The sequence below is a fragment of the Xiphias gladius genome, chromosome 4, assembly GCF_016859285.1.
Source record: "Xiphias gladius isolate SHS-SW01 ecotype Sanya breed wild chromosome 4, ASM1685928v1, whole genome shotgun sequence".
Lineage (NCBI taxonomy): Eukaryota > Metazoa > Chordata > Actinopteri > Istiophoriformes > Xiphiidae > Xiphias > Xiphias gladius.
Genome location: NC_053403.1, coordinates 13,035,301 through 13,059,551, shown reverse-complemented (window position 1 = coordinate 13,059,551; position 24,251 = coordinate 13,035,301). Strand labels below are relative to the sequence as shown.

At 40.7% G+C, this 24,251-nt stretch overlaps 2 protein-coding genes across 4 annotated transcripts in view; one reads left to right on the top strand and one right to left on the bottom strand.

The window, feature by feature from the left end:
- The window catches only part of LOC120788714 (disheveled-associated activator of morphogenesis 1-like), a 52,353-nt gene extending 50,337 nt beyond the window's left edge, over positions 1-2,016 (bottom strand). For all 3 annotated transcript variants that reach the window (XM_040124711.1, XM_040124715.1, XM_040124716.1), the window contains exon 1: positions 1,847-2,016. The gene's annotated coding sequence lies outside the window, so the exon portion shown is untranslated. The remainder of the gene's footprint in view (positions 1-1,846) is intronic.
- Positions 2,017-9,781: 7,765 nt separating this feature from the next.
- Positions 9,782-23,284, top strand: ak9 (adenylate kinase 9). Its single transcript, XM_040125716.1, has 36 exons — positions 9,782-9,870; positions 10,007-10,104; positions 10,633-10,696; positions 10,784-10,836; positions 10,958-11,054; positions 11,242-11,354; positions 11,507-11,659; positions 11,957-12,079; positions 12,736-12,810; positions 13,091-13,192; positions 13,430-13,569; positions 13,682-14,004; positions 14,486-14,604; positions 14,832-14,979; positions 15,077-15,173; positions 15,275-15,341; positions 15,452-15,494; positions 15,627-15,836; positions 16,277-16,413; positions 16,598-16,804; positions 16,888-17,166; positions 17,314-17,432; positions 18,096-18,315; positions 18,443-18,511; positions 18,612-18,812; positions 18,916-19,134; positions 19,328-19,544; positions 19,642-19,843; positions 20,017-20,163; positions 20,317-20,534; positions 20,875-21,071; positions 21,296-21,465; positions 22,110-22,208; positions 22,405-22,507; positions 22,644-22,758; positions 23,076-23,284. Exons 1-36 carry the CDS (start codon positions 9,843-9,845, stop codon positions 23,282-23,284), a joined length of 5,181 nt encoding a protein of 1,726 aa, XP_039981650.1. The 5' UTR covers positions 9,782-9,842.
- The last annotated feature ends 967 nt before the right edge of the window (positions 23,285-24,251 follow it).

Here is a 24,251-nt window from a genome sequence, read left to right as displayed (position 1 = left end):
TGTAATAGCTGCCAACTGCAAATAAGCAAAACTCTTGTGCCTCTTGTGCTTGCTCAGCTGTCAGGCAAACAAAGCATACAGGCCCATACTGATATGTATGTGATAAGTCAAAATCAGCCAATAATATCGGCCTCTGCATATATATCAGCCAGGCTCTAAGACTTCAAGCACAAATTACTGGGGAAAACATGAAGTTACAACACAGACTATTCACCTGCAATGTGCACCTATTCAGAAAAACAAGACACGCAATTCAAATGTCAGGGCCTGTCAATGCTGATCGGTAATCAGCCAACTCCCTGTCTGAGCATTAATACTGTGGACAAAATAACAGCATGGTACATCGTGTAAGGCTTCTCCCATGTTTACAGTGAAAACATGCCTGCAGATCACACCACAGCAGTAAGCCCTCTCACAAGGCAGCAGCCCATTACAAGCACATACAGGCCCTCAATGATTTAGAGCATTTTAATTCCGGGGAATGCAAGCCTTCTCTGATAAAGCACGTAACTGGGTATAAGCCTACCACTAGAACGATTGTACTGTGATAATCTCTATGTTTTGCTCTCTGACTGACCTGTAACTTCATGGCTTTCACAAGTGAGTTGTTCCACTTTTCAGCAAAGCAATATAATTGAATATTAACTCAGAACAGATGAAGTATCATATGTCTGAAAGCTCCACAAGCCAGTCATTTTATCAAGGCTATTGTAGCAGTTAGGCCCTTTATGAGGGCCAAGCAACTGCATGCAGCCCTCAATTAATCAATCAAGGATGAGAATAGTACGGTACTGGGACATGTGAATAGATGACCAACCCTGAATATTAATATAAACACAATTAAAACTGTTTGTTTAAGGTTAAATACAAATTTGTTGTTATATAAGTATATTTCAGAGCTCAAATCAAAACTTACTCCGCATAAAAATCTGTAAAGAGAATTTAGAAGTGATCAAGCCTTTGTGGACCTGTGTCGCTACAGATTACACCTTCACCAATAAATTGGCCAGGAAGATATGTTGGACAGCATTAGCTTATTGCAATTATATATAGCTACGCTCATAAATCCAGTGGTGGTCAGACTGCACTGCAGATGCTAAGTCTAATAATGAACTATTAGCCATAGTTCCAATTCACCTCCCATTCCTACTTTAACCCCATACCTATTCATATACATTAACAACACTTCCCCATACACCTTCAAGTATTGAAGTGTAATATTGTAACATAAAGAACTAAGAACCTCAAAAAGATATAAAAATAGACATGACCTGGTACTGACATACATGACTCTCAAAGCATTTACACATCTCTCATGTGTGGCCTACACTGAAATGAATGACCTTTGAACTTCTCCTCACTTTGCTGGGGAACCACTGGGATTCTCTCAGGGGACCCTGGAGGTCCCTGGACCCCAGCCGAGACAGTCGTTACTGTCGTTTTCCCCTTAAGGGTTTCAGCTGCAGTGGAAGACGCCGGGAGTGCGGTTCTCTGGTTGGACAGGTCGGCTTCCCCCACAGACGGGCGGACGGACGGACGGACGAGCTGACAAAACAAAAACAACTTGCAAAACAGATGCAAATGTCACCCGACTCCTGTCTGGACCAGGTTTAGGTCACTGAAGCTGAAGCTCTGCGAGGAAGCTCGGGGAAATTAAGTAAAGACACACAAGCAGCTCGAGAAAAATTCGCCCCAGCTAACGTTAACGATGGCTGTTGTGTTGACCGGCCACACCGGTACGGAGGTCACCACCGACACCGCAACCCAGCGGCCCGGTGTGCCTCCTCGCGCGGGTATTGTTTCAACCGCCGAGGCAGGAGTGTTGTTCAAAAGGCATCGTCCTTACCTCGTCCCGTTGAACATTTTGTCTGGTTAACCGTGTCCACGAGTTCATCAGGTGAGCTGAAAAGTACAGCGACAGAGAAAACAGAGTCGAGACGGCAGGCAGATGGTTCGACCGCCTGGTTGGTCCGGGTTGCTCGTGATGTCATGGGGTTTACTCGAGCAGCGAATGCGCATGCGCCATCCTTTATTGATCCGGTGCTTCGTGGATTTTGTAGTGTGGGATGTAAACAGTGCTCTTCACAGACACGTTAGAAAAAAAACAGTGTCGGTGTTTAAACAGAATCTGACCAAAGAAAAACTTACTTTACATACTTTCCAGCTGTAAATTCCTGCAGGGATCAATAAAGGTTTTCTGATTCTGATTATCGCAAGTGTATTTCTTTTCTTGTAGCGTTCCCAAAAATGCTTTTACATTAGAGCTGAAGCGATTAGTCAATGTATTAGTCCATTGAGAGAAAATTTAACATCAGACCTATTTCATTATAAATCGTTTAAGTTTTTTTTATCAAGAAATAAGGCCACAAATAAGTAAACTACAAATGTTTGCCTTAAAACATTTAAACTTTTATTTACATTTTTGTGGACCAAATGACTAACCGACCATGAAACAGTTGTCCAGATTCATAGCTGACCTGATGTAAACGGGGGGGCTTTGTCAGAGCTTTGCTAATACCAAACCATAGGCCCTGAAAAAAATATTACAGAGGAAAGGTTTGGCTGTGAGCCCAGTTTAGTCTGCGATACCCCGAAGCCTTTAGAGCAAAGATCATATTTTTTGTTACATATTTTTGAGGCAGGTATTGTTTTGGCCCTGAAAGCTGCTGGTTGTCAAATGTAACCATGGCTATATCCCAAAAAGGTATACGATGTCTCCATCTAGTGACTAAACAGGTATAAACATTCAGGTTATGATAGTTACGGGATTGTGCCAAACGCCGTAACTAATGAGTTTATATGTACCACAGAACCTTTCGGTATTTTCAAAGACTGTAAGAACAAAAACCAATCGGAATCTGGTGAGGTATGTCATAGCTAAAATATACTGGCTGTCGTTTTTAAAATACAAACCAAAACACTTACTGCAAATATAAAATTGCAGTATAAGTAGAATTCAACATTGTGGGTCCTGTATATAATCTGCAAAACACACACGTATTGGATGGCGTTTCTTGTTGTGAAGCCAAATCGCAAAGTCAGAATTCAGAATTTCAGATTTTGAGGGAGTAACCGAGCAGCCACTGGTTTTCATTCGTCACCAAAATGAAAAGAAGAAGCAAGAAAAAGAAAACAGGTTCTACAAATAAATAGATGCACAGCTTCTACACGGGAAGTTTATTTAGAACACAGCCACTATTTCCCTTCTGAAAATACATTAGTTTTTGGGATGCATTCAAGAACAACTCTGGATAAGATGTGTTCAGTTTCACTAGTGCCTGGAAGTCCCTTGGTTCTCATCTCACCCGCCTTCGATAATCAAGTTCAACTTAGAACTTCGGAACATGCAAGTTGATATTTTATTTTATTTTAAACATAGCCAAACTGATATTCTAGTGCAGAACCACCGAAATGTATTTGAAAACAAAATTGATTATCTGTCCTGAGTCAACTCCAACCTCCTCTTAATCCATCTAAAGAGCTGCCATGGCCTCTCTGGCCTCAGAGAACATTGGTGGTGTAATCTCAACAACTACAATCACAAATAATTAAAATTACTCTAAACGTTGGTGGATCAATCATTAGTTGTATTATGAATTGAGCGCTGCATATGACTTTAACCACAAACAAAAAGTGAACCAATCCCTGACTTCAAGTATATGCTGAACTTCATTGAACAAACGAATGTGTTCCAGGCAAAAACAGGACCAAAATCTTTGAATCACTAAGAACACTAACTGAGACCAAAAAAAAAGAAAAGGAAACAGAAAAGCTAAATAAAATCTAACCTTACCGAGTTGTCCCTTTACCTGGTAAAAAGTACAGCCACAGGGAGGAGCAGACAAATCAGTGTAAATCCCCCCTCACTGGAATGCAACCATGAAAATACCAGTGTGTCTTTGATTATGTGTTATTACCATGAAATAAGAAAAGCCCCGAGTTGCAGAGGCACATCGTCCTGGACTCAGAAGCCATACCTTAAGCAGCCCGGTCTACCTGGCCTCACAGCCAGGGGGTTTACTTTGATGCTGGCAGTTTATTGACATAGTCATTGAGTTCTTCTGTGTGTAAGAGGGAAGAGCTGGTGCCATTGGGATGAAAGATTTTTGAGGGAATTTTGATTGTTTGCAGTGTTGTTTGCTTCTCTACATCCTTTTCTTGCTGCAGAGTATATGTACTTGGTGGACCTTGACATGGAAACGGTTGGGAGTCCCTTTGTTTGTGGTACTTTCACCAGTTTCTCCGTATTCAAAGCTCAAACTTCCTCACTTACAGTCGTTACTCAGTAAATCCTGACTTTATTCAGCCATAGTCCTGCTTCAGGATCACGTTATTATAAAAGGAGAGACTTAAGCCAGATCGCCAACCTGTGGTTGTTACCATATTTATACATTTTGAACATTGAACATTGAATTATTTGCGTTACTTTGCTGATACGACACTGAAAGACATTCGTCGTGCCAGAGCTTCTGTTTTATTGTTCATATTTACAGAATTGAATGTGTGAGTACAGCGTTTATACAGAGAGCCCACTGGTCCATACAGAAAACCGACATGTAACACATCTCCTCACACTATATAAGCCATGATGAAGCCTGGGCCACTAGCACACTTCTCATAACACTCAGTCACTCAAGGTTCAGAAAAAGTTGGAGTCTAGATGTTTAATACTGTGACAGACAACATGTGTATTAGTGTTACTGGAATCGTGTAGACCTGAAACGGGGGCAGCTGGAGGAGGAGAACGGGGGCAATTCAGGATTGTCTGAAGCTAATTTGAAGTCTGAATCTGAACATTTATTTCAGACACAGTAACTGTCTCTTTATCTATCAATAATTTATGCCCATGACTGATACGGTTTTTTAAATTCTGACTGTGTTTTTTTTTTAATGTTTGCTGCTCAAATGAAGGTGATGTTAGTTGAGAGTAAAATTAGAAATATGATCACTAGTTTTGTGGAGAAACAGTGTTAGCAGCACCATGTTGGTCCTGAGATTGAGTGTTTTCAAGTGAGGTTTATCACAGCCACAGGAAAAATAACTGCAGCATTACAGACTTACTTAGCGGCTAGCAGAAAAAAATAGAGGTTATTAAAATTGCCTGTTAAATAAACTTTGTCTAGTGGGTAAACAAAGTTTGTAAACTGTTCTGGCTGATGATTCCAGTGTTTTTGAGGTGCAATGTCTGGATTTCATTCAGTACTTCATTAGGTTTTCAATTTCCTGTTGAGTTACTGCTTTAAGGCGATGTTTCCATGTTGTCAATGTTAATCACGAGAAAGGCAAAAATCCTATGAGGTGCCGGAAATCAGAAAAAAAAACCTATGGGTTACAGTTTGTCATATACGTTTCTAAATATTGCTTTCACCTTGACACTATGATTTATATAAACTGCAGAGAAAGAAAGGTGAGTGACAGTGCTCATCCTAAGTGTAAAATATACAGTACGTTTCTCCATAACAGAGAAGATGAGACTCTTCTGTTTTTTCTCTCAGAAAACAAATTTCAATTTGGTTAAATATTCCAATTTTTGTTAAATCAAAACAGTAAATGTGCAAATTGATTTGGAGAGAGTGGGAATTTATTTGCGAGGATATATGCAGAGGTGAATGTGATGGGAACGTGTGAGACTGGGTTTGGATCAGGATTCATCCTATTGTTGAATTTGAATAACTTTCTAAAAGAAAACTAGCCGTTGTCTACACTATTTTGCACAAAACTTCTCAATAAAGTTTATTTCCTGCAGGCCACGTTTGACAAGCTGAGATTTTTCTTGGGAATCATCAACCATGCTTTAAATACCTCTTACCTCTAAATAGAGATTATAAAAAAAGCAGAATAGAACATCTAATCTGCATATTCGAGCCTTTATGACACCATCAGAATGTTTCACTGTTCCATTCTACTATGACATCACGTGTTGTTATAGTAGAATCCAGAACCAGTTAGACACTAAACCTGGTGAGACAAACTACTCAGAGATTTGTGTCTACGATTTACCACAGTCACTATTTAGTAGTTACTTCTATCTGATAGTCATGGCTTATCTGAGGACATCAAACACCAACCTGCAAAGGTGTAGGGAAAAGAGGAGCTTCAGTGTTGACACTAATGTAAGTAACCCACTCCATCTACTTCCTTCTGTTCATGTATAAAGTTTTTATTTCAGTGTCATGTGTATAAATATACCTAGCCTATATGGCCGTACATGACCCCGCAAATTAATAGCACAAACACAAAGTCCAAAAGCGAGGAATACCAAAGATAATTCGATTTTCAGACTTTCATGTCTAAATCAACGTTTCTATACTTAGATAAAATAAGAAATTAGGAAATTAGAAAGCTTTATACAGTGCAATATTTTATGATATGGTCTTTACTTTTGTGCTTTATTTGCACTGATGTAGTGCATGTGCCAAAGATAGATTTTATCAAGTTTTAACCAGTAATGCATTCCCCATATCAATAAAGTATACAGTGTACAGTGTATACAGACATGTCGTGTGTAGTGTATGTATGTATGGTATAATATATTACAGTATAGTATGGTGTAGTAATATAGTACATAATCTTTATTGGAGTAGAATACACTATAATCTAATTTGATTTAGCAGTGTAATAATTACCAATTAACCAAGTGACTCAATTAACTTAAAAATAAAAATATGTCTATTTTTTACAGACACCTGAAAAACACAGTAAAAAGTGTGGCCCCAGCAATCGGTCCAGGATATTGGACATTGAAAGAGCTGAAAGGGCTGAGAGGGCTCAACTATTTCAAAGCGCAGAGAGGCTGTGCACTTCACAGCAAGCGCACAGGAACACCGTTCTGGAGAGACTGAGGCTCTCCGTACACAAGTGCAACCTCCCCTCAGCTGAGCCCCCAGCTTCTCTTAGACAGTGCCCTGAATCCTCTTCCAGAGAATCGAGGATCAGTCCCTTTTTAAGTGCACCTCCTTTCAGTGTGGAAGAGAAGGTCAACAACTGGCTTTCCAGGAACAACCAGACATTGGATGAAGAGGACCCCTTTTTTGAGAAAAAGCTGCGTCTGGGCTGGCAATTGGCGGTACTTTCCGGTACGGTGAATAAGATGGCAGCCAAAGACAGAAACCCAAGCCCACAAGACTACATAAGCTCTGTCGACACGCACACTCCATCTGAGCTGAGGGCCATTCCACAGTTAGGAAGCCCCCTTCTGTCATGCTTCACCCCTAGCCCTCCCCCAAAAGCAGCAACCAGGAGAACATCTTGTATAAAGGTGAAAAGCGGTGAAGCAGGTAAGTTCCTACTCTTGAATGATGATTACTTCCTTTACTGGGTTCTTTACCAGGAAACTTTTGAGATAGAGAAATACTTGAAGATGTGATTACAGAAAATAGGGGTAAATTCAAGTAACATTGAGTTTTTTGCTGTTAATCTGAACAGGCAGGAAGATAGCTGATTTCCTTACAGTCCAGTCAGCTAAAATCAGGAGAGAGGAATTTGTGGAAAGTCCGGAGCAATTCCAGCCCGTCCACCGTCCAACACCTCATCCTCCAGCGGCTCCCAAAAGAACGACTTTGGTTAATAAACCTCCATCAACAGTTGCACCAACCAACAGAAAGGGACCCCGACGGGGGACAAACCTCCGCATTCCAAACACTGACAATGGAGCGTTTGAGCGTGACCTTCAGCCTTTGGGCAATGCTTCGGCAAGTCTGTCCCTCTGCTTCAGCCAGCTCAACTCACAAGACTGGTAAGACACCGAAATAACAGACAAGTAGAGAAAGATTTTAAACAGTATAACCAACAGGGAAACAGCAGTCGATTGTTCCTGAAGCAATGATTAACACAGTTCAATCCTTTTTTCTCATGGAACTATAGGGAGAAGAAAATAGATGGACTTAAAACTGTTCAAGCTCTGGCAAGAAATCATCCAGTGCTAATGCTGACCAAACTGCATGAAGTCTGCCTGGCCGTCACAGAAGAGGTATTGTAGACATTTTCTTCTTCGTCTCAGTGTTTGTCTTTGCCTTGCATGCAGTCTTCATTTGCCTGTTTGTACATGTATCCATACTGTGTATACAGAAATATTGACTGATATTCTCATTGACTGTCTAGGTGAAAAACCAGCGCTCTGCTTTGGCCTGTGCTGCAATAGATACCGTAAAGGATCTCCATTTTTACCTTGGGAAGGCCATGGACGCTGAGGCACAGAGGACAGGCGGCACCCTACTGAAGAAGTTTGCGCAGACAACCAACGTTTTCATTCATCAGAAGGCTAACCTTGCCCTGGATGCGCTGGTGAAAGGCTGCAGCCCTGGAAGAGTTTTGAAGGCTCTACTCAGCACAGGATTGAGGTATGAGGAGAGAATCTGATCAGAATTTCTAAGGAAGTGTAGTATCAGCAGCTTTAAAAGTAAATTAAATAAATACATAGTAGCAGGATTTGCCTGACATTTCCCTGTGTTTTGTTCTTCGTCAGCCACCGTTGCGCTGCAGTGAGGGGCAGCACAGCAGAGCACCTCGAACAGCTGGCAGACATCGTTGGGGAGGATCAGATCTTGACCACAGGGAAGATCTTCGCAGAGCAGTTCCTTACCGCTGTGTGTAAGATGACGCTGGATTCTGCACCAAAAGTCAGGTGGGTTACCAAGTTTTGCATGATCCTATGGTTGGTGGTTCCTGTGAAAAATGCTGTTCCTTAAATCTTAGTAAGATTCTTATAACCTTGTAGGTATTGTGCTTGTAGACTAAATTGCTAAATGAGAAATGTATCTCTGTACAGGTGCCATGGAAGGAAGATGCTCAAGGGACTCGCACACCAGAAGGAGTTTATGGTCCTGGGGAAAATAATTATCCCAGCGAAAGACAGATGTCCCTTGGAGAAGATTATTAAAAAATTAGGAGTTAGGATGTGATGGAAAAATAAAAGGACATCCAAAAAACATCAAATTTGGGCTGGCACGGAGGTTATGCAGTGGTTGTGCAGTGCTGCCACTGTGGCCTCACAGGAGGACGTTTTTTTAAGAACCTGCAGATGCGCTGGGGTTCTTTCTGTGTGGAGTTTGCATGTTCTCCCCGTGCCAGCGTGGGTTTCCTCCGAGAGCTTCGGTTTCCTCCCACAGTCCAAAAACATGCGCTTTAGGTGAATTGGAGACTCTAAATTGCCCCTACGTCTATTTGTGAATGTGTGTGAATGGCAGTCTGTTATTCTGTGTCGGCGTTGTAAACGACTGGCGACTTGTCCAGCATACACCCTGGACAGGTCGCCATCATATGCTATGGCCTTCGCTGTCACCCTCTGTCAACCCAATTTAAATATACTCTTTTCTCCTCTTATTATCATAACTATCATTTACACAGTGTCAATGTAGACTGTACTTATGTATTCATATCATTATGTTCTGTTGCATCGCAGCATTTACCTAAGTGCCTTTTATTGTAGTGCTCCACATAATCAACTGTTTTAGCTGTCCATCCAGTCAGCATCATGACTCCAGGATTTTCTGATTGCTTTAGCAAGTGGCTGATCAGATATCTGATATTTAAAAGCAGTCAGTTTCTAAATTACGAGCCATTGCAGTTAATTCAGTATTTCAGTATGATGTTTAAAATAATACCCGTTTCACTAGGTATACAAACTGTTTTCAGGCAGTCTCTACACAGCCACTTTATCCGTTTTGGCCTTTTCCAGCATCCGTACCGTAAATGCAGGAGGAGACGCGCAACAAAATCTTCCACCACCACCACCATTGCAAACACGCACACACACGCACACAGGCTTCAGTTTGTTAGTTGCTATGGTTACCACACTCGGTTACTGGTGAGCAAACGATGAAAAAAGTTTAAACTGACCAAGAATGGATAAAGGAATGCCCCAAAGCAACGGTAAATAAATTTCTATTGAAATACAGTTACCTGTACATTATTATTTTATATCGGCACTTCAGTTGGTCACGTTACCTGGTCTCTCACTGCTCTGTTTATGACTCGTATTTCTACCTGTATACGGATATTTAATAAGCTCGAACCGACTGTTTTGTGGACAACCTAATAGAGGACGAGGCTGGGAGGGAGAATCTTCTTGCCAAACCCACCTGCTTCATCATAGTTGGAAGACCGGTAATTTCTCTCTCTTCTACACACACACACACACACACACACACACACACTGCACAGTTAGAAATGGTTTCCAACAGGTAGCACATCCATAAATACTTGATAACCACACCCCACAATGGCGAAAATGTAATTTTGATAACATTTCAGTGACGGATGGTCCTCGTCAAGTAAAAGTGAAGATGTGAGCACACGTGTATGAAATGTCCTATCATCATTTCCTTTTCTATATAATCCCTTAAATGTATGCGAGGACAATATGCCGAGTCCTCAGCTCTTAATTTCCCATCAGTTAGCACCACAACAAAGCTTTGTCGCCTGAGGAAACTATGCATGGAGCAAGGAGCTACACGTGTCAAACATGTAATTGTGTCTTTTTTAAATATTATACTGGACATTTACTAACAGATTAAGTCAAAATTAAGCCCTGTCAAAATTAAACCAGGGCACTCCCAGACACTTGTCATCTCTGATACCCATGTCATGTGACTCAGTGACTCCATTTCAATTTTGTGGCATTTTATGCGGCAGGGTGTTGGCAAATCCACCTTGGCCAAAAAAATTGCAGAGTCCTGGAAGTGTATCTTGATTGATGGTAAGTACCCCCCCCCCTCCCTTTTACCAACATCATGTCTATGCACATCATTTCAGGTGTTTTTCATCCTCTTTTACAATATTTCAGATGCAGATCTGCTCAACACACACATAAAAAATAAAACAACGCAAGGCATAAAGGTGAGTAATATATTCTGCATCATGATACAGAACAGCTAACCATCCCTTTAGTGCGTCATGTTTTTTCAGGTGTTTTTCATAGTCATTAAGGTCCCTAAATTGCCTTGTCTGACAATTATAGCTCCTAAAAACTCTATCTGAGGGGAAGAGCATACCAGAAGATCAGGTGCTGCAGCTGATTCTTGCCAGGCTTAACTCACCGGATGTGGAGCACTATGGTGAAGCATCTACTCTCAGTTCATTTAATCTGGCTCAGTGCAGTGATCGTGCATGCAAATAAACCTCGGAATTACCAAATGTTGTTCGTGTTTATGTTATGTCTAATGTGACCATCAATGATGACCACAGCAAGCTGTCATGCTCTGCCACTGCTTGTATTTCATGGCTCAATGTGCTGTGATACAGGATACGTGCTGAGCTGCCTGCCATTCATGTCAGAGGACTGTCTGAAGATCCATGAGCAGATTGAACTGATCAAAAACCTCAAGCTAACACCTGATTTCATCATTAATATCAAGGTTAACATCATTGCATCTTTTTTGGTTTTGTATAGCTTAACGCAGCAATTGATTCATTTCTTCAAGTTAGTAAGTTTCTTCAATATCTGTTCTTTTTTAATGAAATGTGTCATTGGTTTAATTATGAACATAACACTCCCATCTTCCACTAGTGTGCAGACAAGGACCTGGCCCAGAGGATGTCAGGTCTGAAGCAGTACCCAGAGACAGGGCAGCTATACAACAGGGAGCAGTGGAAGCGTGAAGAGGTGCACATCAACAAGAAAGAGAACGAGGATGAGGAAGTGGAGGATGAAGAGGAGCAGGTATGGCTCAAGGGAAAACACCTCTTGCCACTGTGTTTAACCTTTCCTGTGTTTAGCGTTAGGGTATTATGATTGTACTCCAGTACAAGTATATTAATATAATTATTTTCTGCAATACCCCATTTGTTATGCTGTATTATAAGGTAAGGTGTTTGATTTGGGTTTTGCTTATTTTTAGAGGACTTTTTTCAATCTAATTAAGTTTAATATTACCTTAAACTTTAAACCTTAAACAAGAAAGCCGTGAAAAAAGCCATGATTTCATATCATACTAATTGGGTTTATTTTTGCTTGCAGGCTACTGAAGAGGAAGTCCAAAAGGATATTATTGACCAGCTGGTGTGGATACCAGAGAATTTGGCCAGAAATGCTTTTATTAGAATCAGCATGTACAAAGATACCATGCTCAGACCACTGGAGGTGAGTTATCTGGGACTGCACGTCCCCTCAAACATTAATTAAGAAGTTAAAAAAACTTGTCACCCCCACACACATTATGCAGCTGTTAGAGGAGTTAACTGTGTGAAATGAAGTCATCCATTTCTAGCACAACATAAAGTATGATGTTTGTTTTTGGACTGTAGGCGTAATTTTTTTCTCATGTCGCAGTCAGGGTCATTGTTCTTACATGCCAGGGTGCAGAGCCAGATTTCATCATCCTCTTAAGCTTTGTCAGCTTTGGATCAGTGCTGGTAGTCAGCATTATTTTTAAAGTGCCAAATCAGAGTGATGAGATGTGTCATTCCGCTGTGTTGGGTGAAAATGGCGCCAGTGTTTCTGAGATGTTAAAAAGAGTTTACTATCCAGTTCAGGGATGTATCATCGTATCATGTTTTGTCAGAATCTGAATTGTGACATCATCTGAGATATCACTGCTGATGTATAGATGGAGCAACAGATGAAGACAGCCTAGTCCGAACGTTTTATAGTCACAAACCCAGTTTTCTGTAACGTTCTTTTCTAAAAAAAAAAAAAAAATCATGAGGGTTTAAATGAATTGACCTACCGACAAAAGTAAAATAACTCACACTGAAACTTTTATTGAGCCAGTGTAAGTTAACCGACTTTTTTTTCAGGACTACATGACGAACCACAACCCACTCTACCTGTTGGAGTTGGATGGAAACAAGACACCTGAGGAGCTACACTCGGTAGAGACTCTAAGGATAAATGAACCATCTTCAGGAAATACATGCTACAGTCGTAGAAACTATATAATAAACAACATCATTTTGCATATCATGTGCTGTTGAATTGATTTTTTTCACCAAAGGAAGTTTTTAATAAGCAGCCAATATTTGTCTGGTGCTGGCTTAAATGTGAGACAGGAGTATTGTCTGCGTGAAGCATGTGTGTGAGCGTAAACGTGCACGTTCAACTACCTATGTATTCTTTGGACTGACGTTAGTTTGTTAATTGTTTTGTCTTCAGTGTGTAATGTCCCGTCTTGGATCCATGGCAATAAAACGTGTCTCGATTCCCATCCTCCTCCACCAGACTGATTATGAAGAATTGCCAGAAGATGTTGACACGGTCTGAAATTAATGACCATGTTTTTATTTTTCTTCAAAACACAGTCAGTTATGTGAATGCCTAAAAACCACCAGTATTTCAAACGTTTTTTGAACAATAAACACACAGGTGATACTTAGGTTTGTGTTGTTTTTTTTTTTAAATGATGCACGAACATTTGTTTTAATAATCTTTTCCCACTGAATCCACTTTGAATTTAACTAGAAGTAGTTTAATCCTGAGTTCATCTCTTTTCAGGAGGACCTACTGAGAATTATGTCCTCTTCCAGGATAGTGGCCCCTGGCTTTAGGTGGAGAAGAAGCCGCTGGGGCCGAAACTGTCCTGTTGCTCTAAAGGAGGGCCAGGTCATGCTTGGCAAGCCTGAATTATCTGTAGGGTGAGTGTTCTTTATCAGGCTGTGGCCGGGTGAGGAATCTATCCAGTAGTTTATAGTTTATAGTGAGACTGTGTGAAACTGTAAGCCGACTCTCATTTGAATCCCTGTACAGCTTCCAGGACAAACTGTACATCCTCTCATCTCAGGAGTCCTACCAGAAGTTTGTCACAAACCCCAGACGGTACTTACTTCCTCCAATGCCCAGGCCACCTTGCAGGGTTTCCATCATTGGGCCCCCTCAGGCAGGGAAGAGCACCCTATGTAAGCTTCTAGCCCAGCACTACAACGCATTGGTGTTTGACATGGAGGAACTGGTGCAGCCACTTCTGGCCAAGGCTGAACAGGAGAGACTTGACAAAATGAAAGCGGAGACTACACAGCTCGCTATAGAGAAAATCAAGATGAAGATGGAGCAGGGTGGCGGACAGAATTCAGGCAAGTTGAGCTTTGTATATGATGATTATATTCACCTGTACAGTCATATTGTAATTTCTTGTACAATGAAATAGCTGTAACACAATGTGCTCAATAACTATTCTGCGTACAAATGTGTTATTTTACATGTCAGATTTTTAAATTGCAATAAATTACATTTAATACAGTACTGTGAGCCTGTGGATTGTTCGGTCATATTTGAATTGAACTTGTGATATTTTACTTCATCAGATGAAACCAATTCTGTAGAGGGTAAGATATTAAAATACTCTCCTTACTATTTATGTCACTCTCTGACACAAACACACATGCAGACAAACAGACATGGATGAATTATCCTTTTTTCAGTCTTTTACTTGTACTGTAACTATCATAGCGTAGTCTATTGGCGCTGAATCTTTGTGTGAGAGATTCTGTAACAAAATGGACCTTTAGTGTTTAATATCTGAATTTGCGTGCCAATGTTTTCCGTTGTTCTAAGTGACAGAGGAGCATCCAGAGGTGAAAGCCATGGTGCTTAGTACACTGGAAGAAGCCAAACAACTGAGCGCATCTCCCTTTGGCCTGTATGCTCAGGTACTGGAGAACCGTATAAAAGAGGTATGTCCAAGATCTAAAACATGGCAGCTGCATTTACACAAGCTTTTTGGTTCTGAAAAACGTTTGCGTACACATTAATATACTTCTAATATTCAGGATACCCAACCATCCCTTCTGCAACTGTATTTGAGACTGTTGTTAGAATTTTTTTAATTTATTGAATTTATTTGTACATGTATATTAAACTCAAATGTTGCCATTTGACGCTAATAAGGTTGATGTTACAGATTGAAGAGGCAAACACAGATGCAGAGCTCAGGGCTGGCTGGGTGCTTGACAACTTTCCCATGAACTTCTCCCAAATGGATGCCTTACAGCAAGGTGAAATCCTGCCAGACATCCTCTTTTGTCTGAGAGACAGTGGTGGAAATCAAGGTGGGAGACACATAAACAAAACACACAAGCAAGTTGTTGTTCTATTTAAATATATAGACTTCTTTCAGTGTTCATGCATCATTTCACTGTTTCACAGTTTTGAAGAGATTGTATGAGATGAACAAGGAGAACGTGGACAAAGCAGTAAGGAAGAGGCTGCAGGACAAACAGTCTGAAAAGGAGAAAAAAGCCCTGTAATCGCAGATAAAATGATGCTTTAAGATTTTGCAGTTTGTTATATCTGAGCAGGATTGTTTATGCATCTGATTTTCTACTTCATTTCTCTCCATATTAGAGACCAGAAGGAGCAAGAATCAGAAATGCACTCAAATCTAGAGACGGTAATTGAGGAAACTGATGGTGTGTATTATCTGTCTATGAAGCAGCCTAAATTCCCAAACCCTCCGTGAGCCTGTAAATTTAAAGCAACATTGTTTTTGTCGCGTTCCTTTTTTTTGCAGAAAATCCTGAGCAATCTGACACCACAAGCCCTGTACACCCTGACGTTGTCAAAACGGAAGGTGAGGCATTATTATTAAATGCCGTTGTTTTTCAGATCAAAAATGCAAATTGCGCTCACTAAGCGGGGAACACAAATTCTGACTCACGTCTCAGTATTTACACACTTTTCATTATCTCCCTCTCCTTCTCTGTTGCTCAAGCTGTGACACTACCTCATCATTGGGAGTTGGGTTATCCTGACGGTCCAGAGATGAATGACTATAAACTGCAACTGCAACGGTTTGAATCCGAATGGGAGCAAATGAAGTCTGCTCTAAATGTTGCCTACTCAGTACTGGAGATTGATGGCAAAAGCCCTGAGGACTTGCTTCAAGAGATGGTCCTTCAAATGGAGAGTGAGTTTAGCCCTTCTCAAAGTTTCACAGTCTTGAGTTTTTTTTACATCACAAATCTCATGTCTTTCAGTTTAAAAGAATATAGACAACAATTAACTGCATACATTTAAAATTATTTTGCTGTTTTTAAAGCTTTATCTCAATCAAGAGCTACTGAGACTAGGATTTCTGTTATATATCCCGCACTAACAATTGCATTTGTTAGTATTCTCTCTGCCATTGCTTGAATAAAGGAATTAATATACAGTTAAATATTTATATTAATTAGCAGTTAAATTCAAATTTGGCACATACAGTACATTAGTTTTGGCCATGCGCATAACTATGACAGATGTTTTTAAATTGATAATAGAATATTAATGATCCCCTTGACAACGTGACGTTCCACCAGTTGAAGAAAAACATACACTCAATCTGTGGTTTACATGCATGATCTTCAGAGCCCTTCAAGTATGTGCCTTGGGAGCTGTCATCCTTGGACCTACACGAGGAGGCTGAGGATATCGAGGCCTTAGCAGAGCTGGAGAGGGCCAAGGAAGGCAGCAGTGACAATGACTCGGCAGGGGACGAGGATGAAGTCATTAAAGTGAGGCGTCTTTTCAATTTAAAGCCTCAATCAGTGTTCTTTTTCTGAATTTAAAAACTACAGGTTTATTATCCTAGTTATAATTGAAGAGACTGAAGATACTGCTTTGTTGACAAATATTAATAATATAAAAAAAAAAAAATCTTAAACAGCATCTCCTCCCTCTCAATGAAAGCAGGTGGACACAACGGCCAAGAGATTAATGGGTGACACTCATCATTTCTGCCCTGTGGCCTTAAAAAACCATAGCGTCCTATGGCCCTGCACGGATGAAATTGCAGCCAAGTACCGTGAGAAGATCTACTACTTCTCCACCCAGGAAGCAAGAAATGCCTTCTTTCAAAACCCTACACAATTTATTGCAAAGACTGAGCCTCTCAAGGTACAAGCTGAAATGAGACAAGAAAGAAAATAATAAAATTGAAAAAAAAATCCTCACTTGTTTCTTATCTTCTTCTATCCAAGCCCCCTGCCCTGCGGGTCTTTTTGCTTGGCAGCCGTGGGTCAGGCAAGACCTCTCATGGGGACTGGCTCGCCCAGCAGCTTGGCGTCTTCCATATTCAGTTCAGGGAGCAGCTGCAAATGCTCATCATGGCCAAGACAAAGAAGGGGGTGCCTTATGCTGATGAAGTAGAGTCTTCGGAGGAGTCTCCTGAGGACTTGGAGGCCCTGATAAAGGATGCCAGGGTGGGGGACGGAGAGGAGGGGACGGAGGATACCTTTGAGGACATGAATGACATGGAGGTCACCCTAAATAAACTTTGTCTGTAGCAAGATTTACCACTCTTATGTTGCCTCAAATCTGTTTTCTAGTTAGAACCAATAGTGGGTGAATTATGATATAATCTGACACTGAATTATTATGTTTTTGCTTTTGTGTGTCTACAGCAGGAAGTGGTGCTGACTGATGAGGAAATGGCCATCAAAGCCTACCTCTCTGATGGAGATCCACTGAGTCCACAGATCCTGGACATGGTTATCGCACCATACTGGAAACAAGAACCATACATGTAGTCGTACACACACACACACACACACACACAAAAACACACTTCCTGCCCTTCCAGTGAAGGAAAAGGAAAATTTTGACATTTTGGGAAATATGCTTATTTGCTGTTTAAGATATTAGTTTTATGCTAAGCCAAATTATTTTAGCATAAAACTTGCTTCATTTAGCATAAAGACTGCAAATGGGGGAACAGCTACCCTGGCTCTTCCAAAAGTAACACAAACTACCTACAAGCAGCTGTAACCAGCTCACTAAAAACAACGAATCGTCCTATTTCCAGTCTTGTGCTAAGCTAGGTCAGATGGCTGCTGGTGATAGCTTCATATTTAGCTTACAGATGTGACTTGGCAAGAAAGCAAATAAGCATATTTCCCAAAAATACTGAACTTTTCCTTTAATAAATTAGTATATAAATTTCTCAATCTCTCATGCTCCTTTTCTGCTTCTTAGACCCCAAAAAACAATGTCGGACCATTACACATATACACTTCCATACATATTTTACACTTTATTGACCTACATTCCTATTCCTTATATATACATTTTGCTGTATTTATGTACATTGCTTTTATGTAGTAATGTAGTTTGTTTTTTTTTTTTTTTAATTTTTATGAACACTTGACACCACAAGGTATTTTTCTGACCTAAACATTCTATCTTGTAGGTCCACAGGTTTTATTCTGGAGGGTTTCCCACATCATCCCGATGAGGTGCAGTACGTGATGCAGCAACAGCTTTTCCCTGACATTGTTGTCATCATGGCGGTGGATGTCACAGATGTTCAGAAACGTCTGTTGCCGACCTACCTGGAGAAGTGGCGTGAGCGTCGCAACCATCATGAAGCACGGCTGAACCTCCTTCGTGATCTGCGCAAGAAAAACCAGGTAAGGATTCTGGTAATATAATTTTTCTGCCAGCTGCATTATGAAGCATTAGTTGTGCTCTCTGCCCTGAGAATGAATGTAGTTTGTGTCAATATCTGACACACAATCTTTGATCTCTTTGGTAAAGGAGGAGAACATTTTCAGGAGAAGGGCTGAACTCACGGCAGAGAAAGGTGCTACGAAAGCCAAAACAAAGGTAAGCCATCTCATCATATCCACGGTCATCACCTCTCCATCACTGATTAAATGCTCCTTCTACTCTTCACCATCTAACTGAGTAGTTTGGGTTTTGTGAGGATGAAGAAGACGATGAAGAGGAAGAAGCTGCAGATAATATAGAGGATGAGATAGAGGCCATTCTGGAGGAGGAGTTTCCTTTAGAAGAGGATAACGAAGACACTGAGACTTATGAGACAGAGGAAGCAGCCACTGAGAGACTGGAGAGGGAGATAGAAGAGCGTTTCGTGACAGATGAAAACCACCTCGTTACTGTAACGGTACAAGCACACATTTTTTCATGTTTAGGAAGAGCTCTACACTGTAAAGTAGTTGTACGTTACTTACCCTCATATATTCTGCTTTGTGCTTTTCTATAATTAGGGCCTGCTGAGTGAGCAAAACATACCCAGCGTCTCAATCAGTGCATCTCGCAAGCTCCGAATCGTGCGGCATCAGCTGCTCCAGAAAATGCAGCCTCTGCTGACTAACAGGGAGTCACTCTTCCAAAAATGTCAACCCATCCCATACAGCCTGGCACAGAAGCTGCTGCTCTCCTCTTACAAGCTCCACAGTGCCTTTGGCTGCTGGGATCCAATCAAGGTATTCCTAATTCAGGAATGGCCTCATCGTCAGTGGGATGAGGCTTTGATAAAAGCTCTAGACGTAATCTCATATACAAGTACACATTGTTTCTCTTGTGCTTACATGTTAATCAGCAGAACACTCAAATTCCCTCTAAATAGTTTAGTGTATTTTAATATGTTGTTTATCCACACACATCCCCCCTCTACAGCAATACAAAGAGAGAGACTTAATCCAGCCTCTGCAGTGGCCTCTCAGTACCACATATCCCCTGATCTTCCATCAGTATATCTACTTCTTTGCATCTAAGGAGAACCGCAACACATTTATGCTCAACCCCTTGAAGTACCTTAGGCAGCCCAGGCCCTCCCCATCCTTCCCTGTCAAAATGGCTGTCCTTGGACCACCCAAATCTGGAAAAACTACTGGTAAGACTCGCAACAGCTGATAAATATCTGCTTTCTCTTTTGATTGTCTCTCTTTTTTCTTTTCTTTTTGGTCTTCATTCTTCTTGGTTCTCTCCAGTGGCACAGATGTTTGCCCAAAAATATGGCTTGGCGCGGCTGTCCATTGGCTGTGTTGTGCGTATGGTGCTTAACACTCAGGAGCACACTGATCTGGCTGTCCAGATGAAAAAGCATCTCTCCCAGGGCCTCGTTGTGCCTGATGAACTGGTTATTCAGTGTCTGGAGGTAGTGCTCATGAGCTCAGTCTGCAGCACACGAGGGTAAGACGGGGCATGTGGGCATGAAAAGATCCTAACTTTTGCCTTAATAAAATCACTGCCACTTGAATTTTGTGTTTCAAGACAAAGACTACACTCTTAGTTATGACTATCATGAAACCTGCACAGGCTTGAGGATGTTTTTGAAGACAACATTTACTTATTTGGCATTCCAGGTATGTATTGGATGGCTTTCCGATGACACTGAAGCAGACAGAGCTCATGGGCTCTCGGAGCATCATTCCCATGATAGTAGCTGAGCTTGAGCTGGACACAGTGGAGGTGCTGAAGAGAGGTCTTGTGGACAAGATAAAGCCCAACAAGTGAGAAGACTCATTCACAACAATAAGAATGATAAATATATAGAAATCTTGTATTTTCTTTGTGGGTACAGTCTGAGAGCTTTTTAAAATCACAAGCCTTCAAAGTTAATGTTACAAAATGTTTGCTCCTGCCCCTTTCTCCTCACATTATAGGCCTCACCTGATGCATGACAGCTCTGAGATCCTCCACATTCGTAACTCTTGTTACAAGCAGGAGATGGAGCAGGTGAGGAAACATTTCCAACAACAATATCAGAACTGGATTCGGCTCGATGGCTTAAGGAGCAAATGGTGGATCTGGAACAGCATTATAAAAGAAGTCAGTATCAGCATGACATATATCCACCACTACCTGGAGAGGACACAAAGTGGTAAGTACTGGAAGCTTAACAAGGCATCCACTCAGCAGGGCTTTTTACACCTGAAGATAAAAAAACATTTCTAACAAATTGAAAATCTATGTCGTGAGGATTGTTTAAGATAGATCCATCTTCTTTCAACTGATCATTGATCTGTTTTTAATTTCTCATAGCAGTTTGCAAAAAATAACTTACAAATGCAGCTGCAGCAATTAAATAACAAAAATAGACGAAAACAGAGAAATGAACTTAAAAAGGAAAATAGAAAGTGGGTAAATAATAAACATAAATCTAGATCCATCTTATGATGACAAATACCAGGTCATCCTCCACATGCTTTTCAATGTTGCAGGTCGAGCGGCCTGCATCAACAGACTGTGCATCACACCCAAGGAGCTGCACTATCGGCTTGGAGAGTTTGGCCAGTACTGCCCTGTCTGCCTGGCTCTACATCACCACCTGGTGGACTGCTCAGAAATTGTGGCCTTGACTCATGCAGCTGAGCACAGAGGACAGTATTACAAGATGTGTGGCGAAGGCCATCTAGAGGTCAGTGCTGTGGAACTTTAGGACAGTTTCACACAGATATCAAATGCTCAAAGGTGGAAAGTTGTTCTGCTTTTCAGATGTTTCGAATTTTGTTTGATTTTTGTCATTACCGAGGGGATTTCATGATTTATAAATCATACAATGAAATCGTAAAGGATAAAATGTATGTTATCTGTGATTGAAGAAAATACATTTTATATAATGTATTGCTCTCTCAACCACAGAGGTTCCTGTCCACTCCAGATCAATTTGTGACTCCTGGCTGCCCACACACTCTCCCAAAACCCCACCTGCTGCCAAGAAAGCTAACTGAGATTCAGGTGAAGAACAGGTTTCCACAGCAAGTTGAAATGAAGGGCTTTTGCCCCATCACGTACCTGGATGGAAAGCAAAGGTACAGTATTCAACCTTTTAAGTGTGTACCTGACTGGATTCTTTATGGTGTGAAGGCAATTAGTTCTTCTCAAGATCCAGCTCCACAGAAAAAGTAAATTCAGAAACGCAGATGATTCATGTAGGATTCAGGTATGAAGACGTATGTTTTTTTAGACACAATATGTACTGTATACTGACCAAACCACTCCTTTAAATGGATAATTTTAATAGAGACAAACTCAAACAACTCTTACAACTGTTGTTTCAAATCAATCAGCATGTGTTTGGATTGACATTCATTTATTAATGGATTAATAGAGGATTTCGTGTAGCAGTATTAACAACGTTATTTTGCGTTAGTAAATTTATAAGTGATCCCTGGCCCTTTTTACTAGACTGAAGATTCTACATAAAGTGCATTTTGCAAGCACATAGTGTAAACCTAATGTCAATAATAATGACACAAAATACCTGTCCAGGGTGTACCGCTCCTCTCGCCCAATGTCAGCTGGGATTAGCTCCAGCCCCCCCGTGACCCTCAAAGGAAAGTTGGTGTAGCTAATGGATGGATTGACTCAATTAGCGTCAGATCTCTTCTTACTGCCCACAACTCTTTACAACATTTGATAGTTTTCTATTCATGGAAGGCTTATTTGTTCTTAGGTATGAAGCCCTGGTTCGAGGAAAGTTGGAGTATGCTGTGGAATACAGAGAACGGATCTACATTTTTGAGACGAAGCAGAAACAGGACAAGTTTTTGAGGTGTGGTGTCAGTCACTCATGTTTTCTGCTTACAGGGACTTTCAATTGTGCAAATCAATGTACAATGCATATATCACACTTCAGATGAGTCTTCCTTCTACTGCCACTACAATAAAGAAGATGGTGCAAAATTATTTTGTCTTGCTAAATTTTGGTCTATTCAGTAAAACTTGGTGTCCACACATTATCTGTCAAGGACTCCTGAAACCTACTGGGACCAGAGACTGCCCAGTAAAGTTCCTCCTCTTTGTGAGCCTGTACCCCTCACCTCCCTTCCAACATTGGGTTACCTGGAACAGGTCAAACACACTCAAACACACATAGAAAATTCCGTAGTAGTTCCATCTGCACAGATTTCATAATGTCAACAACGATATAAGTGCTTTTTTTGAAGTGTTTATCAGCTCGGCTTTGATTGAAGTCTGTATTTTGTAGGGTGTGGCAGTAGCAGTCATCAAGGCCATGACAGCTGTTGGGTGTCTTAAACCAAAGTATCCCTTCCTCAGTATACAAAGATCAGCACTCCTCTATGTGGCCTTCTATCTGAAAGGTAAACAAAATTCAAGGTTACCTCAGGTCAAAATAAGACATTATGTGTGAAATGCTTAGATTGAATTAGAAGGATAGTAACAATGTTAGGTACTCTTTTCTTAGATATGAGTTTTTTTGTTTTGGTTCACTCTGTTTCTGAGCGAGCCCTTCAAAGTTTATACTTTTAACCTAAAAAACAATATTTTACCATTGCTTATAATTCTTTACTTTTGCTTTAGTAACTTTTAAAGCCCAGACTTTCACGTTTTTACTGTATTTTTCCAAATGTATTGTTTCTTTTATTTGTATAAGAAATGAAAGCTCACGTTTTTGCAGCTTTCAACAACAAGATTACAGACTACACTCGCCAGAAGTACAAAAAGAAGCTGGCCTTGTTTGAAGAGAACTGTGCGCTCATTCCCTACCTGAGCTCAACAATGAGAGGGAACTACAAGCCTCCCAGTGAACGTCCCATTGACTTCGAGTTCAAGCTGAACAGGTTCCTGGCCTTGGAAGACTTACCAAGAGCCAACTGCGTACTGTAGCTGTGACTGCTTTAAACTTCTGACGGTCACTGTGTTTGTATGGTGTGATGACCCGTTTGACAATTAAAGTAATCTGAAATATATTTTATGAGTAACCTGCTTTAAGAGTTTTTTTTATTAAGAGCTATCTGTAATAAAGCATCCTTCATCATCATGGCTGGAAAATTGATTTTACTTGGATCACTAACTTTAATTTTGCTTCTTTGAAGCTTGGCCATACACTCTTGTAAAGATTGCACTTTCCTTTTCATGTATTGCATTTTGAATAAAAATGAAATTAACATTAGGCATGTTTCTTCAAATTAAACGTAACAGAAGACAGTAAAGAGAATGGCCCCTGATATACACTAATGACTCTGCTTTAATCTGTCAATATATTACAAGTAACCCTAAATGAAATGTTAAGCCAGTTAAATGCAGAATTGATACAGAATATGATGGACTGGATATTGTCCTCTTTCAGTAGTCAGTGGCTCTGCAGGAGTTTCAGGTGTCTGCCATGTACACCCGTCAGGTTTCCCTAACAGTCGGGGAGTCCAACACACATTTCATAACAAATCGTGAGGTGTTTATTTTGCCAAATGTTCAAAGTATGCTGGGAAGCCCAGGTTGATTATCGACAAGGCAACTGCACCAAACTAGGTGCAATATGTAGGCCAGTGAAGTGGGGTCCTACAGTGGGGGCCTGCAATATTCCCAAGTCATGAGGCCGTGTTATTTAGAGGTTTCCATCCAGTCTGCAGCAGGTACACATTGTAAGTTTCTGTCCCGGACCATAATGAGTTGAGATGACTCTTACCGATAAAATAGCATCAACAATAAATCCCCTTTCTGTTTAAAAACGAACATCTATCCCTTTTTGTAGCTGATCTTGACACGGAAAGTTTAGGTTTTTTTCCTTATCGTATTTTTCCATCGTTAATTTATAAAGATTTTATTTTGCTTTTTATTTATATTTTATTGAGAG

What these genes read in the sequence shown, in the direction of transcription:
- ak9 (XM_040125716.1), top strand. Translation starts at nt 9,843, where the DNA reads ATGGATAAAGGAATGCCCCAAAGCAACG. An exon ending in CAAAGACTGAGCCTCTCAAG is followed by an intron (nt 16,805 to 16,887) that starts GTACAAGCTGAA and finishes CTTCTATCCAAG; the next exon opens with CCCCCTGCCCTGCGGGTCTT. An exon ending in ACCACCTCGTTACTGTAACG is followed by an intron (nt 18,813 to 18,915) that starts GTACAAGCACAC and finishes TTCTATAATTAG; the next exon opens with GGCCTGCTGAGTGAGCAAAA.